At 55.3% G+C, this 13,393-nt stretch overlaps 1 protein-coding gene across 1 annotated transcript; it reads right to left on the bottom strand.

Moving 5' to 3' along the window:
* Nucleotides 1-5,862: 5,862 nt before the first annotated feature.
* Nucleotides 5,863-13,142, bottom strand: LOC128827347 (sialic acid-binding Ig-like lectin 16). The gene is made up of 11 exons (XM_054011204.1): nt 13,007-13,142; nt 12,259-12,663; nt 11,805-12,125; nt 10,265-10,318; nt 9,632-9,898; nt 9,301-9,366; nt 8,904-9,170; nt 8,438-8,743; nt 8,230-8,323; nt 7,868-7,991; nt 5,863-6,878 (listed from the first exon to the last, which is right to left on the bottom strand). The coding sequence occupies exons 1-11, from the start codon at nt 13,140-13,142 to the stop codon at nt 6,693-6,695; spliced, it is 2,226 nt and encodes a 741-aa protein (XP_053867179.1). The 3' UTR covers nt 5,863-6,692.
* Between the last annotated feature and the right edge of the window lie 251 nt (nt 13,143-13,393).

The following is a 13,393-nucleotide window of genomic DNA, read 5'->3' on the forward strand; positions in this document are numbered from 1 at the left end:
CACGGCCTTTAGGCTGATAAATTTGCAGCTGTAGGGCCAAAAGTTTTGTTTCAGTGTTTTCCTTTTTCTGTTCTATACAGGCAATACAGTGGTCGGCAACTGTCACCAATTCAGAAAGAGGCTTAGTTTGCCAGTACTTAGAATATATGGGTTAAAAGGGACCTTAGGAAGTCATCTAGTCCAACCACCTGCTCAGAGCAGGACCAATCCCTAGACATTTTTACCGCAGATCCCGAAATAGCTCCCTCAAGGATTGAACTCACAACCCTGGGTTTGGTAGGTCAATGCTCAAGCCACTGAGCTATCCCTGTCAGTGAGGATGATACTGCATCCTGAAGTGTTGATGAGGGAATTGCTTGTGGGTGAAGAGAAGAAGCTGGCTGTAAAACACTGCTGCCTGCCTGAGAATCATTAAGAGGCACAGCCTGTGAAGGGGGAGGAAGAAGGGGAGGCACTGCAGGTCTGCCGAGCAGCACTGAAAAAGTCTACAATGTCTTCAACTGCTTCCTCTTCACTCTCAATCTTAACTAACTGGGGATACAAAGGAGCTGAGGGGGATAATGAGATTGCTCTCGCTGGAAAGCATCCAGATGCCTTACACCTGGTTTTTAACTCCTGCATCTGAGTTTTTAAATTTTCCTGGGAGTCTTTTAAAATTCTCACCCCAGACTCATGGAGTCTTTTGGTAGTTTCCTCCCACCAATAAACAAACTGTTCCCACTGCCCATCAGGGATTTTAGGTGACACAAGAGCGCCTCTCAGGTGGACAATCTTATTTAAATCGAAGGTACCTTCTAGTGGGAATGGTTTAGATGGAACATCACGTGTGTAAAAATTCCAATTCTCTAAGTACTTACAAGTCCCGGGACCATAATGCACATACATAAAATAAGCAGGCGTGCCTTTCGGTGGAGCGGGAGTAGTCTTGGACTGATTTTCACCCATTCTCTAAGCGTGTGGGGGTGCCCTGTCTGATGCAGAAGCTCATAAAGCTAATTACCACACCACTCCTCGGACACTCACACCGGAAAGATTTATTGAGGATGCCCACTACCCTCCTACACCTCCTTTCAGCAAAGAGCGTCGGCTAGTGTCAAAGAGATGATGCTGCATACTCTAATTGCCTCCGGTAAGGTGATCAGATCAGTCAGTGGCTCAGGCAGGGAGGAGAGGGGGAGGAAAGATGTGGTCACACAATCCTAGACCCAGGCAGCCTCCTCGCTGGTCATGCCATGCAGAGTCAGCCCGCCTTGGGTCGGATCTTTTACCGATCCACTAAGATGCAGTCACCAAGCTTGCATTAGAGACATCCTCGTTCATGAGCTTTTGGCTTCACAGGGAGCTCTGGGCATCTTTCGATGATCCTCACACACACACACACACACACACACACTCTATTCCTTCATACCATGATGCATTGGTTTTCTCCTCTTTTTATCCTTTTTTTTTCTCCTTTTTTAGGAGCAAAATCGGTTCGAATCCGAGTCACGGCACCAAATATTGTGGAAGAAACAAAACTCCACTCTCAGGTTGGAAGCAACAAAATCCGAGACAGCTTTATTCAAGCAATTGCAGGGGAAGAATACACCTGGCAGAGAGCATCTCTGCCTCAGTTTTCCAAAGTACAAGCAACATCACACAAGCATTTACACCTCTTTGTGACGTGCATGAAATTAAAAACATCTACATTTTACTTAGACTATTTGCTATCTAGTCCAGTATTTTCTCACTTTCTCTTCTCAAAAACATTGTTATCTCCAGGCTCGGTCACACTGACTAGTCTGCTGTTTTTCACTCACTTCTGACGTGAGCTCTGCTTCGACAGATCTCGCGATATTAGGCTAAGACTTAGCTCAAAAATTGTTCTGTCTCTGACACTTAAATGGCTGCACTTAAACCCTCTCTTTCTTTCCCTGCTTCCACACTAGTTAACCATTTTACAGAATGTAACCCTACAGGTGATATGGATGCCAAGTTGGAAGAATCCAAATTTAAAGTGGCCACAGCCTGGAGCCGAGACTATTCCCCGACGAGCAAATGTATGGGAGCCATTGTGGGAGCGGGTGCAGTCAGCACTTTTTAACGTGTCCTTTCACTCTATTCCATGGGTGGTACCCCTCAAGGAATGGTGGGTGGACCAAGTTCATCCTAATTGTAGTATGTACATAAAAGGATTGAAACAATTCAATTGCTGGGTGAGGGGACACACCTGGAATCATTGTCGGAAAAGGGGACTGTGGGCAGCGGGGAACACTATGCTGGGTACATGGAATCTGGGGGACAAGTGGGTAACCAATCAATTAGTAAGCCAAAATGTGAGATTTCAACAACAAATTAATGAATGAATGGCACAGCAACTATCAGCAGTTGCCACAAGGTGGAGGACAGCAGTAGAGGTAAACTTGCAGTTCATAGACTCATAGACTTTAAGGTCAGAAGGGACCATTATGATCATCTAGTCTGACCTCCCGCGTGATGCAGGCCACAAAAGCTGACCCACCCACTCCTGGAATAATTCTCTCCCTTGACTCAGCTGTTGAAGTCCCCAAATCATGATTTAAAGACTTCAAGTTGCAGAGAATCCTCCAGCAAGCATTGGGTAGGGGACCTGGTGACATGGGTACGGGATGGCTTCAAAAGATGAACATGGGAGAAGTACGTGTAGCTATTGAAAATACTCAGTTAATAATGTTAATGGATATTATGAGAAATGCGTGGTCTGAACAATGGCCTTCAGTGTTAAATTGGGAGGCTAACCCATATTTATCCACAATTGCAAAAACATACCCATCTACCAGGAAAATAACATCCCTGACCTGCGGGGACAGTTCTTGTGTAATTGTTACTATGATACCATGTAAAGGAAATGCAAATAAGATGGTCCCCTTAAACCCTATGGGAGTAACTAGGGAAGGGGGAGTGCGTTGGGAGCCACTAGAAAATAGGTGTGGGGGGGTGGAATGGGGTAAATTGGATGGTGTAACGGGGTGGTTACCCGCTCCTGGCCTGAAAGGTTTAACAGCAGCCCTGGGAGAGGGCTGTGGCAGGGGAAAAGCTGGGCTGATTGGGGGAAGCAGCCTCAGCTGGGGGCCATGCCCCAATCAGGCCCTATAAAGGCCAGGGAAGCCAGGAGCTGAAGGAGTCTCTCTCTGCGCTCAGAGAGAGAAGGGCCTGGGTGGAGCAGGGCTGGGGAAAGGCTGAGGAGCTGGGGAGCTCCAGCCTGGATAGCCCCAGGCTGCGGCCTAGGAGAAGGCCAAAGGTACTGGGGGTTGCAGAGGGCAGCCCAGGGCTAGGCCAAGGCAGCAGGTCCAAACCCAGCCTTGTCGATGATGGGTGGCTTATACTGCAGTCTGCCCCAGGGAGCAGGGGCTAGTTGGTGACTGGCAGTGGCCTTATTCTGAGGCAAGGTGGGGATAGTGGGTGGGGGTTCCCTGGGGAGGGGAGACCCAAAGAGAAAGGGGTTACTGCCAGGGGGCAGCCCCCCAGATAAAGGGGCACCGGGGTCCCGGGAGTGACACGGGGGCTAGCGATAAGGTGGATCACCGGCCTGCAGAGGGCGCTCCGGAGCTGCGATGAGCTAATTCCCAGAAGTAACCAGCAAGAGGCGGCGCAGGGGTGAGTCCACACCCTTACAGACTGACATCACATTAAGCAGTTGTGTATCCAGAGGAGGACTATGGATGTGCCCCTCTCCTATGACTCTGGAGAAGCAGGATCAATGGCCTATTGCAAAGGGGGGGGGGGTTAGGGGTAACGTGTATGGGGTACGGGGTATTCTGTTGGCACTGTATGCAATCCTGCAATATAACACTAGGAGGCAAAATCCTTCCAGTATACAACCAAATTATGAACTTCTATACACTGCCACCTGGACTATGGTGCACCAATGGATCAGTGGACTTAATCGTTGTAAACAATCGAACCAGCACTTACTACCCCATGCCGTACCAAGTAGTTGAATTGGTTTGGATGATACCAGATTTCACTGTGGATATTCAATGGGCACACAATACAGACAAAGGTACACAAAAATTACAAGAGCAACTTGCTGCAGGCGCCAACAGTTGGACACACTTACAATACACACAACAGGATGGCGCTGACAACATTTTAACCCTGTCGAAGGAGGAGAAGCAGTGGTCTTGGTGGTGGCCAGGATGTTGGACCATACTGCAGTGGTCAGGGCTCTCGGTGTTGTTGTGGATGATCATAGCAGCTGGTGTATTGTTAACTGTATTTGTGTTACGTTGCGTATGGAAACGATCAAGGGGGGCACAACCCCCTAGAGAACAGCCACTAATTATAACCTATAAGTAATGTAGTAAGCCCTCCCCCCCCAGTGTACTAGACAACCCTGACCCAACCTTCTCGGGCCCACTATAATGGGAAGTCTGGAACACTAATTGGAATAGGTGTGGTATGCCCGTACGAGAGAAGGTGCAGGGCTTTGTACTACACAAGGGGCAGTGGGACAGAGGGAGCATCAACATATTCCACCTTGATGCCTGGCCCTATCAGGAAATGTGTCACCATATGTCCTATGCTTTCCCAGGGATACCTGGGCAGGAAGATCCCAAAAGAAAAAAACAGGGGTGGAGTGTTAGGATATAGATATTCAGGCCTGTCTGTAAAGGCCTATACTTTAAGAATTGAGGTATATGTTTAACATTTAGCTAGTTATGGAGGTATAAAAGAAAGAATCAAAATCATAGTCTGCCTGTGTCTGGGCCTTCTCTTACTGTGACAGTCAGAGGCCTGGTTCTTAGGCTCAGGCCTTTGGCTAAGCAGCAGGGGCAGCTATAAGCCGGGAAGTGAACGGTCACATCCTCACATCCCAAACCAGCCACACTGACATAAGGGGCTATTGGCCTGTTAGGAAGACGATCCTGTCCTGATAGTGCCCATCACCTCCAGAGAAAGATGATAAAAGAAAACTTAGTTTGATAGCATCCTGTCTGGCAAGAAATCACTTCTCAATGGTTGTGGTTGTAAAACCCTCATTTCAGTATGTTTTATCTTTATGGCCCCCACTTTTCTATTGTTAATCTGTCTGGTTCTCTAATTGTTTCTGTCTGCTGTATGTTGCTAGGTGTAAGTTAATTAGGGTAGTGGGATATAATTGGTTAGAGAATTATGTTACGATATGTTAGGATTGGTTAGATAGATTTCAGTAAAATGATTGGTTAAGGTATAGCTGAGAATATTCCTTCGGGTATTGTTGCTCTCTGTTCATGCGAGAAGGCCCAGGGAAGTGGGAGGGTGAAGGAATAAGCCCTCTCACATCCTGGTGCTGTGACTCGGATACATCACATCGGATAGGTGAGTGGCAGCCTGTAAGTCCCTCTCGCCAACAGTCCATGCAGCTGCTTGGAGGGGGTCTGGCGAACTCTCGTGATGGTAGTTGTAGATTCTGGCAAGCTGGGGTAATGGAAGCCGATCTCCTCCAACACATTATCAGGCCCCAGGGGGCCGGACAGTAGGTACTCCCTGAGGGGGCCCACGGCAGAGACAGGCCAACTCAGAGGTGCATTCCCAGGATTTGCCAGAGTGCCTAACCCCAGAGAGAGAGAGAGTGAAACCGTCCCGGGGGGCTGTCACGCCGAAGGAGGGTTACTCCCAGGGGCCATACGTAGCCAAGCAAAAATGAGTCCTGTGAGTCCATGACAGCTGGGTGCTAGCGAGAGACTGGCCCTGCCCGAGCTGAGATCAGGGCCCCATCATGCTGGGCGCTGCCCAGGCATAGTGAGGGGACAGGCCCTGCCCTAGCTGGGATCGGGGCCATGTTATACCCGGCCCTGCCCAGAAACCAGCTGCAATCAGGGCCTTCCCGGGGAACGGCAGACGTGAAAACTGATTCTTTACTGGACACAAATAAGTCAGAGTTGTTAGTGGCCCTTTGTTAAAAAAGTTGCAGTGACAAAAAATGACACATGAAAATCTATTTCAAGTAACAGCTTGTAAACAGGGAATTTCACAGTCGGATGTTTTTGGCTTTGGAGTGAACATGTTACCTTCAATAGAACATTGTTATTAAGAAGTTATAATCATGTAGCACTGATTGACCTAGACAGAGACCAGGGCCCATTGTGTGTCTGGGCAGACACACAGCGAGAGACAGTCCCTACCCCTAAGAATTTATAACATAACTAGCCCATGGCACCATTATTATCCCAATTTTCAAGGTGAGGAATAGTTGCAGCAACTGGCCCAACCTCACCTACAGCAGTTTCAGTGGAGCAGGGACTAGAAGCCAGGAAGCCCGAGTACCAGGCCAGCACCTGAGACACAAGCCCATCCCCCTGCTCCTGCCAGCTGCTGCCCCTGCACTTGAAAATCCTGTCCATCTGTGAAACGAGTGGGTGAGGACTCAGGCAGGGTAGAAGAGAGATGATCTATGGCTGAGGGGTGAGAGGCTCTTTCCCTAGGGACAGTGGGGTTTGGGAGGGGGCAGGCTTTGAGACCCGGCTGCAGAGGACTCTGGGATACCTCCCCACAATGCAGTGCTCCAGCATCTCCAAGGCCTAGTTGACTCCACCCTGAGTCTGGGGCCAAGCAGGGATTTGCACCCAGGTTTCCAATGTCATGGCTCCAGCCCTGGGCTGACCCCTTGCCTCCTTCCCTCCTCACTGTGAGCCCCGCCCTCGCACTGGACGAGCCGGAGACACCCAGCCTGGGCCCGTGGCGCGAAGGGGCTATTTCAGCCGGACCTCAGAATATTCTGTGTCCGGGTCCTCCAAAGGCTCCCCCCCTTTGCGCTGCAGCTTGGAGAAGTTGATGGAAGCGTACTGCAGCTCGTCTGGCTCCCCGGGGTCTAGCGGGGCCTGTGCTGTGGCAGCCCTGTCCTGGGCGCCTTTGGTCCGGTGGGTGGCTGGAGTCTCCTGAGTGAGAAGCAAGGCAGAGACACCAGGCAGAGACTTGCATCCACCCTGTTGAGCTGATCGTATGGGCTGCCCCAGGCCTCGTTTCCCCCACCCTCCATGCAAATGCATTTCCTGCATCGGGCGTGCACTAGCAAGAGATGGGGGATTGGGTGTGTTTCACACTCGCTATACACATGAACTGATCCCATACCACCACCACCTCAGCTGCACAGGCCATGTATTATCAAGATGCATGGACGTGTGTGCATTTCATGCACTGCGCATGCAGGATTTCATCTCATGCAATTCATCACAGAACAGGTTCAGCAAATGTATTGATTGGATTTCATGTACTGAGGATGCATGAACTGCTCCCAGGCAGCTTGGGGCAGCATTGGTTCAGTCAATGCATTCACTGCATTTCCTGCACCAGCCATGCATTAGCAAGACACATGGGGCTGTGCGCATTTAATGCACTGTACATGCATGATTTGATCCCATGCATCTCATGGTTGCATAGACTATTCTGATGCATTCATTGCATTTTCTGCAGGGTGCATATATTTGGAATAGACATAGTGCACCCTGGATGCATTGTCTGAGCATATGCACCTAATACTATAGCAGGCAACCGCATAAATGCATTTCTTGCCCAGCTGGTGCATTCGGGAGATTCCCAGGGGTTGGCAGCATAGCAGCCCCAATCTAGTCCCGTGCACTTTGTGAATGCACGTGAATGCATTCGCTGCATGTCCTCCCCTCTGAGCGAGACCTGAAGGATGAGGTTCATTTTCTGCATGCAGGAGCTGATCCCACGCAGTCCGGGGAGCCCAGGCTGGTGGCAGGGGTGCATTCTTGCACTGGGCATGGGTGGGGGGTCGGGAGCCCCAGTGAAAGCCTGGCTTATATTCATGCTTTCGTTAAAGGGGTGGGAATGAGAAGAAGTGGAGGGGGCAGAGAAGGGGTGGGGTGGGAAGGGCAGGTGCCCCGCTCTCCCAGATACATACTATGGGGATGGTGTTGACGTTAATGTAGATTAGGCTGGTATCGTCAGCTGTGTGCTCGTCCTGGCTCCCGTTAGCCATTTCCCCGGCCCCAGCGCTGGGGGGCACCAGATCCTGGCCCCACAGCCTGCAGGGAAACAGATCAGGATAGATGAATGAGACTGGCGGGGATAGAATAGCCCCATGGAGGGAGAAAGTGGGAACACGAGTGGGGGAGGCTCGAGCACAGGGGACTGTGATAGGCCAGGGAGAGGAGCTGGGGGGGGATCTCACTGTGGGGGGGGAAGGGCTGGAATACCCCAGAGGACATGGCAGGGGATCACAGTGGGATCTTGGAGGGGCAACTGGGGAGGTGTTAGACTCACTTGATCACACAGAGCCTGAGAAGAAAGAAGACAACGGCGACCCCCATCCCACAGGCCACCCCGACGCCCAGCAGCTTGCCAGGCTCCTCCGCACCTGCAAAAACACACAGCACGGAGCATGGCTGGGAGAGAACCCAGGAGTCCTGGCTCTCAGACCCCACTCCACTCCCCGACCTGGGGACAGAACCCAGGAATCTGAATGTCTCACCTCTCTGCGGGGGGCTGAAGTCAAAGTGCAGGGCGGCGTAGGTCCCGTGGGGGTTGGAGCCGAGGCAGAAGATCCGGGGGCCCCTGTCCCCGCTCCCCGTCCAGCTCAGGGTGCTGACGGCCTCGTCCCCCTGGGCCCACGAGCTGACCTGCAGGGCTCCCCATGAGCCGTTCCCAGCCAGGGGCTCCCCGTCCACCTGCCACTGGAGCCGGGGTGGGGGGTGGGAGCGCAGGGAGCAGCTGCAGTTGACGCTGGGCCCCTGGTGCTGGCAGGACGAGTTCAGCCTGGTCCCCGGCCGGGGGCTGTCTGCAGAGAGCAAGAGATACAGTGACAATAGTCAGAGAGAGAAACCAAGTGGCAGGGAGTACCGCAGGTTAACCCCACTAACACCCAGTGGTAGGGAGTTGTGTGGATTAACCCCACTAATATCCAGGGGCAGGTAGTCCCACAGGTTAACTCCACTCACACTCAACGAGAAGCTGGAACGTTCCCTGGGCAGAGCTTTCCTTGTTCTGGGCCCAGCACCCGTACAGCCCCCCGTCCTCGGCCGTCACATTGGGCAGCTCCAGCCGCAGCTGATTCTCCCCCGTGGGGTGGGCACCCTCAATCGCTCGGCCCCCGTTCACCCAGCCCAGCGCAGCGGGGGGGCTGCTGGCGACAGAGCAGAGGAACCGCAGGGAGTCGCCCTCCCGGGCCGTGAGCTGTGAACCGTTCCCCACTGTGGTGCTGGGATCTGGGAACAGGAATAACACAGAGCCACTTGCACCCTGAGCCAGCCAGTCCCTGCCAGGGGGCCGGATCCGGGGCCAGCGCCCCCTAGAGGGGAAAGGCCCCGTCCCCCACTCCCCACCCCCTAGCGGTACCTTGGAATAGCGGGGGGTCGCTCCTGTTAGCTCTGGAGACGGTGATTTGCAGAGTCCTCTCTAGAGCTGAAATACCCATGGCTACGTATTAGATTGGCGAGCACCCCCCACTGACCCCCTGCTCCACAGCCAAGCACTCGCCACTGAGCCCCTGATCTGCAGCCCAGCACCCCCCAGTACTCCCCACACACCCTGCAGCCTAGTAGTCTCCATGGATCCTGCCCGCCCCCTGAGCCCCAGTGCCCCCTGCTGAGCCCTAACCCGGCCCCCTGCAGCACAGCACTGAACCCCTGTCCTGATCCTGGCGGCACGGAGCCCCCTAGCGCCTTACTCTGCACATGCACATGCAGGGCCCGGCTGGCTGATCCATAGGAATTCTTTGCCCAGCACTGATACTCCCCAGCGTCCCCTCTGCTGAGATTCGGCAGCTCCAAGTGCCGGTCCCTTCCCTGGCCAGGGATCAGGGACCTGTTCGTCCTGGCCCAGCTCAGGGTGGCCTCAGGTCTGCTCCCAGCCTCACAGCTCAGGTTCAGGGAGTCGCCCTCGTGGGTCTCCAGAGACACAAAAATGTCGCCCTCAGTTCCCAATGGGGCCAGTCCTTGAAGAGACAAGCAGGTAGGTTAGGCCCCCCTGCCAGAGATCCCCTTCAAAGGAGTCAAGATGCAGCCACCTTCAGAGTGGATACCTTTCCATGGCAGCAGGTCTCCATCGCAGAGATCGGTCCCTAACCCATCTGCTCCACACTGACCAGCACCCCCTTAATGCCACCCTGGGGTCTGTAGACAGAGGGAACTGGGCCCGCTCCTCCCACCACCCTCCCCACAGCCGTGCAGTTTCCTTGGGCTCTCCTCTCCGGGCACAGACCAGCCTGGCCCGGCTGAGCCTGGGGCCTGGCCCTGAGTGCGGGCAGAGCATAACTAGGAGGCGCTTGCTGATTCCCGGAGCTCGCAGCGCGGCCTCTCACCGGGGCGTCCGTTCCTGGTTAGGTTCCCGGTGATGTTGGGGGGCCCGGGCGGGTCTGTAACACAAACCAGACAGGGGGGATCAGGGGGACTGGACAGCACCGGGGGGGAGCGTGTCGCTAGTGATCACTGAGCCTAGACATGGACCCTCGCTGTGAGCTCAGCTGGGGAACAGGAAAGTCCCTGGAGTAACACAAGACCCGTGGGAGGGGAAGGGAAGCGACAGACCCAACTGAGCCTGACCGAAGAGACGCCCGACGGAACCCAGGGGCCGGGCTAGGGCTGTGCCGGGGAACCAGAACTGTGGGAAATGGAAACCCAAGGGACCAAAAGCAGTGGGTCAAAATTCAGCCTAATTGGTGGAGGCACTAACGAGGGGCCGGGCTGCTCAGGCCTGGATACTGGAGCGAATGTCGGTGCCCCCATCTGCCGGGCGCCCGGGCGTTCAGCGACCTGCTCCCCAAACATGTCCTCCCAAGAGTGGGCCAGAGCCAGGGGTCTAAATAACCTCTTCCCCGGCTCCGGCTGAGTCCCAGCCACCACCAGGGACATCAGACACCCCCCTCGTGGGTCCCTTGCCTTCCCCTCTCAGTTCATCTCTCTCCAGCCCTCTCGTTTTGCCCCTGGGCTTGGCCAGCCAGGCTGGATATTTTGTACCCCAGATGCCTGGCTGCGCCCAGAGGAATGGCTAAAAGCAACACCCAGAACTCAGAGCCTGGGTCCGTCGGGTCGGGCTTACGGGGCTCGGGCTGCCGGTCTCCGATTGCAGCGCGGATGTTGCCTCCATGGCCTGTGTAGACATTGGGGTGGGGGGGCTGGGCTCAGACACAGGGGGTGGAGGGGGTGGGGGGGGAGTTTCCCTCAGTCCGATGGTAACAAGGGCTGTCCATACACTGATGCCTGATTTGATCCTTCACATCGCAAAGGCGGCCACTGATTTCCCCTCTGGCCTGGATCTGCAGCGTGAGGGTCACAGCCATTTAACGGGGGGTTGCCCTGGGGCAGGGCAGGCCGAGGTCTCTGGGCACCGAGCCCAGAGCGTGTTTAGTGCTGGACAGTGACTGGGTCCCATTAACACTCTGCCCCCTATAGAGCATCCACCGATCCCGGCAGAAAGGGGAGGGGGGAGGAGACACAGTGGAACAGCCTGGGGGGATCTCAGGGGGAACCGGGGTGTGAGAGGGGGAAATCCCAACAAGGGGGGACTGGAATGGGGGGGTGGATTCCAGCACAGGAGGATTCTGGGGGCAGGGCAGGGCAGGGGTAAAGAGGATATGAGAAGAGAAAGGCCTGGGGACCTGGGGGTGCGGATGGGAGGGGGGAGCTATAGCCAAGGGGGGCAGGAAGGGGTGAAGATCCCAAGGGAGAAGGTGCTGCATGGTGTGGAGGGAAGGGGCCTGGAGTAGAATTGGCTGAGGGTGCATGGTGGGGGGTGGGGATCCCAGCACAGGGCTGAGTTGGTGGAGGGGCCGGAGGGCAGAGGTGTGGATCCCAGCAGAGGGAGCTGGGGGCTGGTGTGGAGGGGCTGGGGGGGTCACTCACAGACAACATGGAGCTGGATGGTTCTGCGGGTGGAAGGTCCCCATGGTGGCCTGTAGCTGGTGCTGCAGATGAGCTCTTTGCCGTGGTCCCCCGGGCTGGGTGTGAAGCTGAGCACAGAGCTGTGGGCCCAGGTGCCATTCGCCAGCGGGGCTGAGACGTCCCGGGCTGTGTCGCTGAACGGCCCCGTCCAGGTGACTCGGGGAGGGGGCCCAGAGCAGCGCCCAGGGGCCGTGCAGGTCACAGTCACTGGCTCCCCAGCCAGCAGCGTCGCTGGCAGCCCCCGCGCCGGTGAGATCTGGATCTCTGGCTCCTCCGTCAGCCCTGAGACATGAGGAGAGAATCATTCGGGGACACGGGTCCTTTGCCCTCTAGGGGCACGGCCCCAATCTGGCCCCAGGGCGGGGATTGGCTGGCTCAGGGGGTGCTGCTGAGCGGTGACTGCGGCTTCTCTTACCTGGCACGGAGATTGTGAGCATTGCGTCAGTGCCATCGGAATTGGAGCGGTAATTGTATTTCAATGTTCCTTTCTCAAATCTAAAGAAATATCTCCCCGCATCCATCTGCTGGGCATTGCTGATTTGCAGGGAGCAGTCGCCACTTAGCAGATCCCCCGCCAGCCGGAACCGGCCCTGGGTCTCCTGCGACACCCTCCGGCTGGAGTCAGTGCTGGCCACGGGTGGCTCAGAGTCCACAATGGCTGGATCCTTGTACCAGTATCTGTAGAGCCGGGCCCGGGAATTGTAGGTGTCCAGCGAGGCTGGGAACGTGAAGGTGCAGGGGATGAGAACACAGAGACCCTCCTGCACAGACACCGACTGCGGCACTGTCAGGGTAAATCCGGGCTGCTGGGACAGATACCCTGCAGGGGATGGAGAGAGATTGAAGTGGGACCCATAGAGAGCAGAGACCAACCCTGAGCTCCCCACACAGCTGTGCCGGTGCCCCTCACTCCCAACCTGCAGCCCCTTGCGAGCCCAGCCCTGGGTCCTTGACCAATTCTCACTCCATTTCCTTTCCAGCCTTCCCTACATTGAGCCCTCTGCCCGCTCCCTCAGCACCCCCCCCCCAGCACCACTCTGGGGAATTGGGCTCCCCTCCCTCTCCGGCCAGTCTCCCTTCCAAGTCCTGGGACAGACCTGGCACCGCTTAGCACGGATTCTGCCCTTCCCCCTGCACTGGGGCTGCAGATGCTGCTTACTTACCCCTCCAGAGCAGGGCAAAGATCAGGACCCTCAATTTGGCTGCAGGGAGAGCAGGACCCCCTGCTCTCCCGGGCGGGCCCTGAGCCGGGAGCTCTCCTTCCCCGGCATCCTGCTGTGGCAGCAGGGCTCTGCCCATGGCTGGGGCGTCCGGCTGGGACAGACCTAGAGACAGACGGGGGGTGGGAAGTGTGAGAGCAGAGGCTGTCTGGGGGGACAGATCTGCCTGGGGGACCATCAGTACTGCTGGGCTCTGCAGGGGGCTGATCTGGGGCTGCTGGCAATGCAGTGACCTCCCCACCCCAAATCCCCAAATCACCAGATGGTCCCGAAAGATCGTAAACTAAAAAAATCCTTACATTGGCAAAAAACCCTGAGATTTTCTCCAGG

The sequence above is a fragment of the Malaclemys terrapin genome, chromosome 21, assembly GCF_027887155.1.
Source record: "Malaclemys terrapin pileata isolate rMalTer1 chromosome 21, rMalTer1.hap1, whole genome shotgun sequence".
Taxonomy (NCBI): domain Eukaryota; kingdom Metazoa; phylum Chordata; order Testudines; family Emydidae; genus Malaclemys; species Malaclemys terrapin.

What these genes read in the sequence shown, in the direction of transcription:
- LOC128827347 (XM_054011204.1), bottom strand. Translation starts at nt 13,142, where the DNA reads ATGGGCAGAGCCCTGCTGCCACAGCAGGATGCCGGGGAAGGAGAGCTC. An exon ending in CTTTGCCCTGCTCTGGAGGG is followed by an intron (nt 12,664 to 13,006) that starts GTAAGTAAGCAG and finishes CATCCCCTGCAG; the next exon opens with GGTATCTGTCCCAGCAGCCC. An exon ending in AACCAGGAACGGACGCCCCG is followed by an intron (nt 9,899 to 10,264) that starts GTGAGAGGCCGC and finishes TGTCTCTTCAAG; the next exon opens with GACTGGCCCCATTGGGAACT.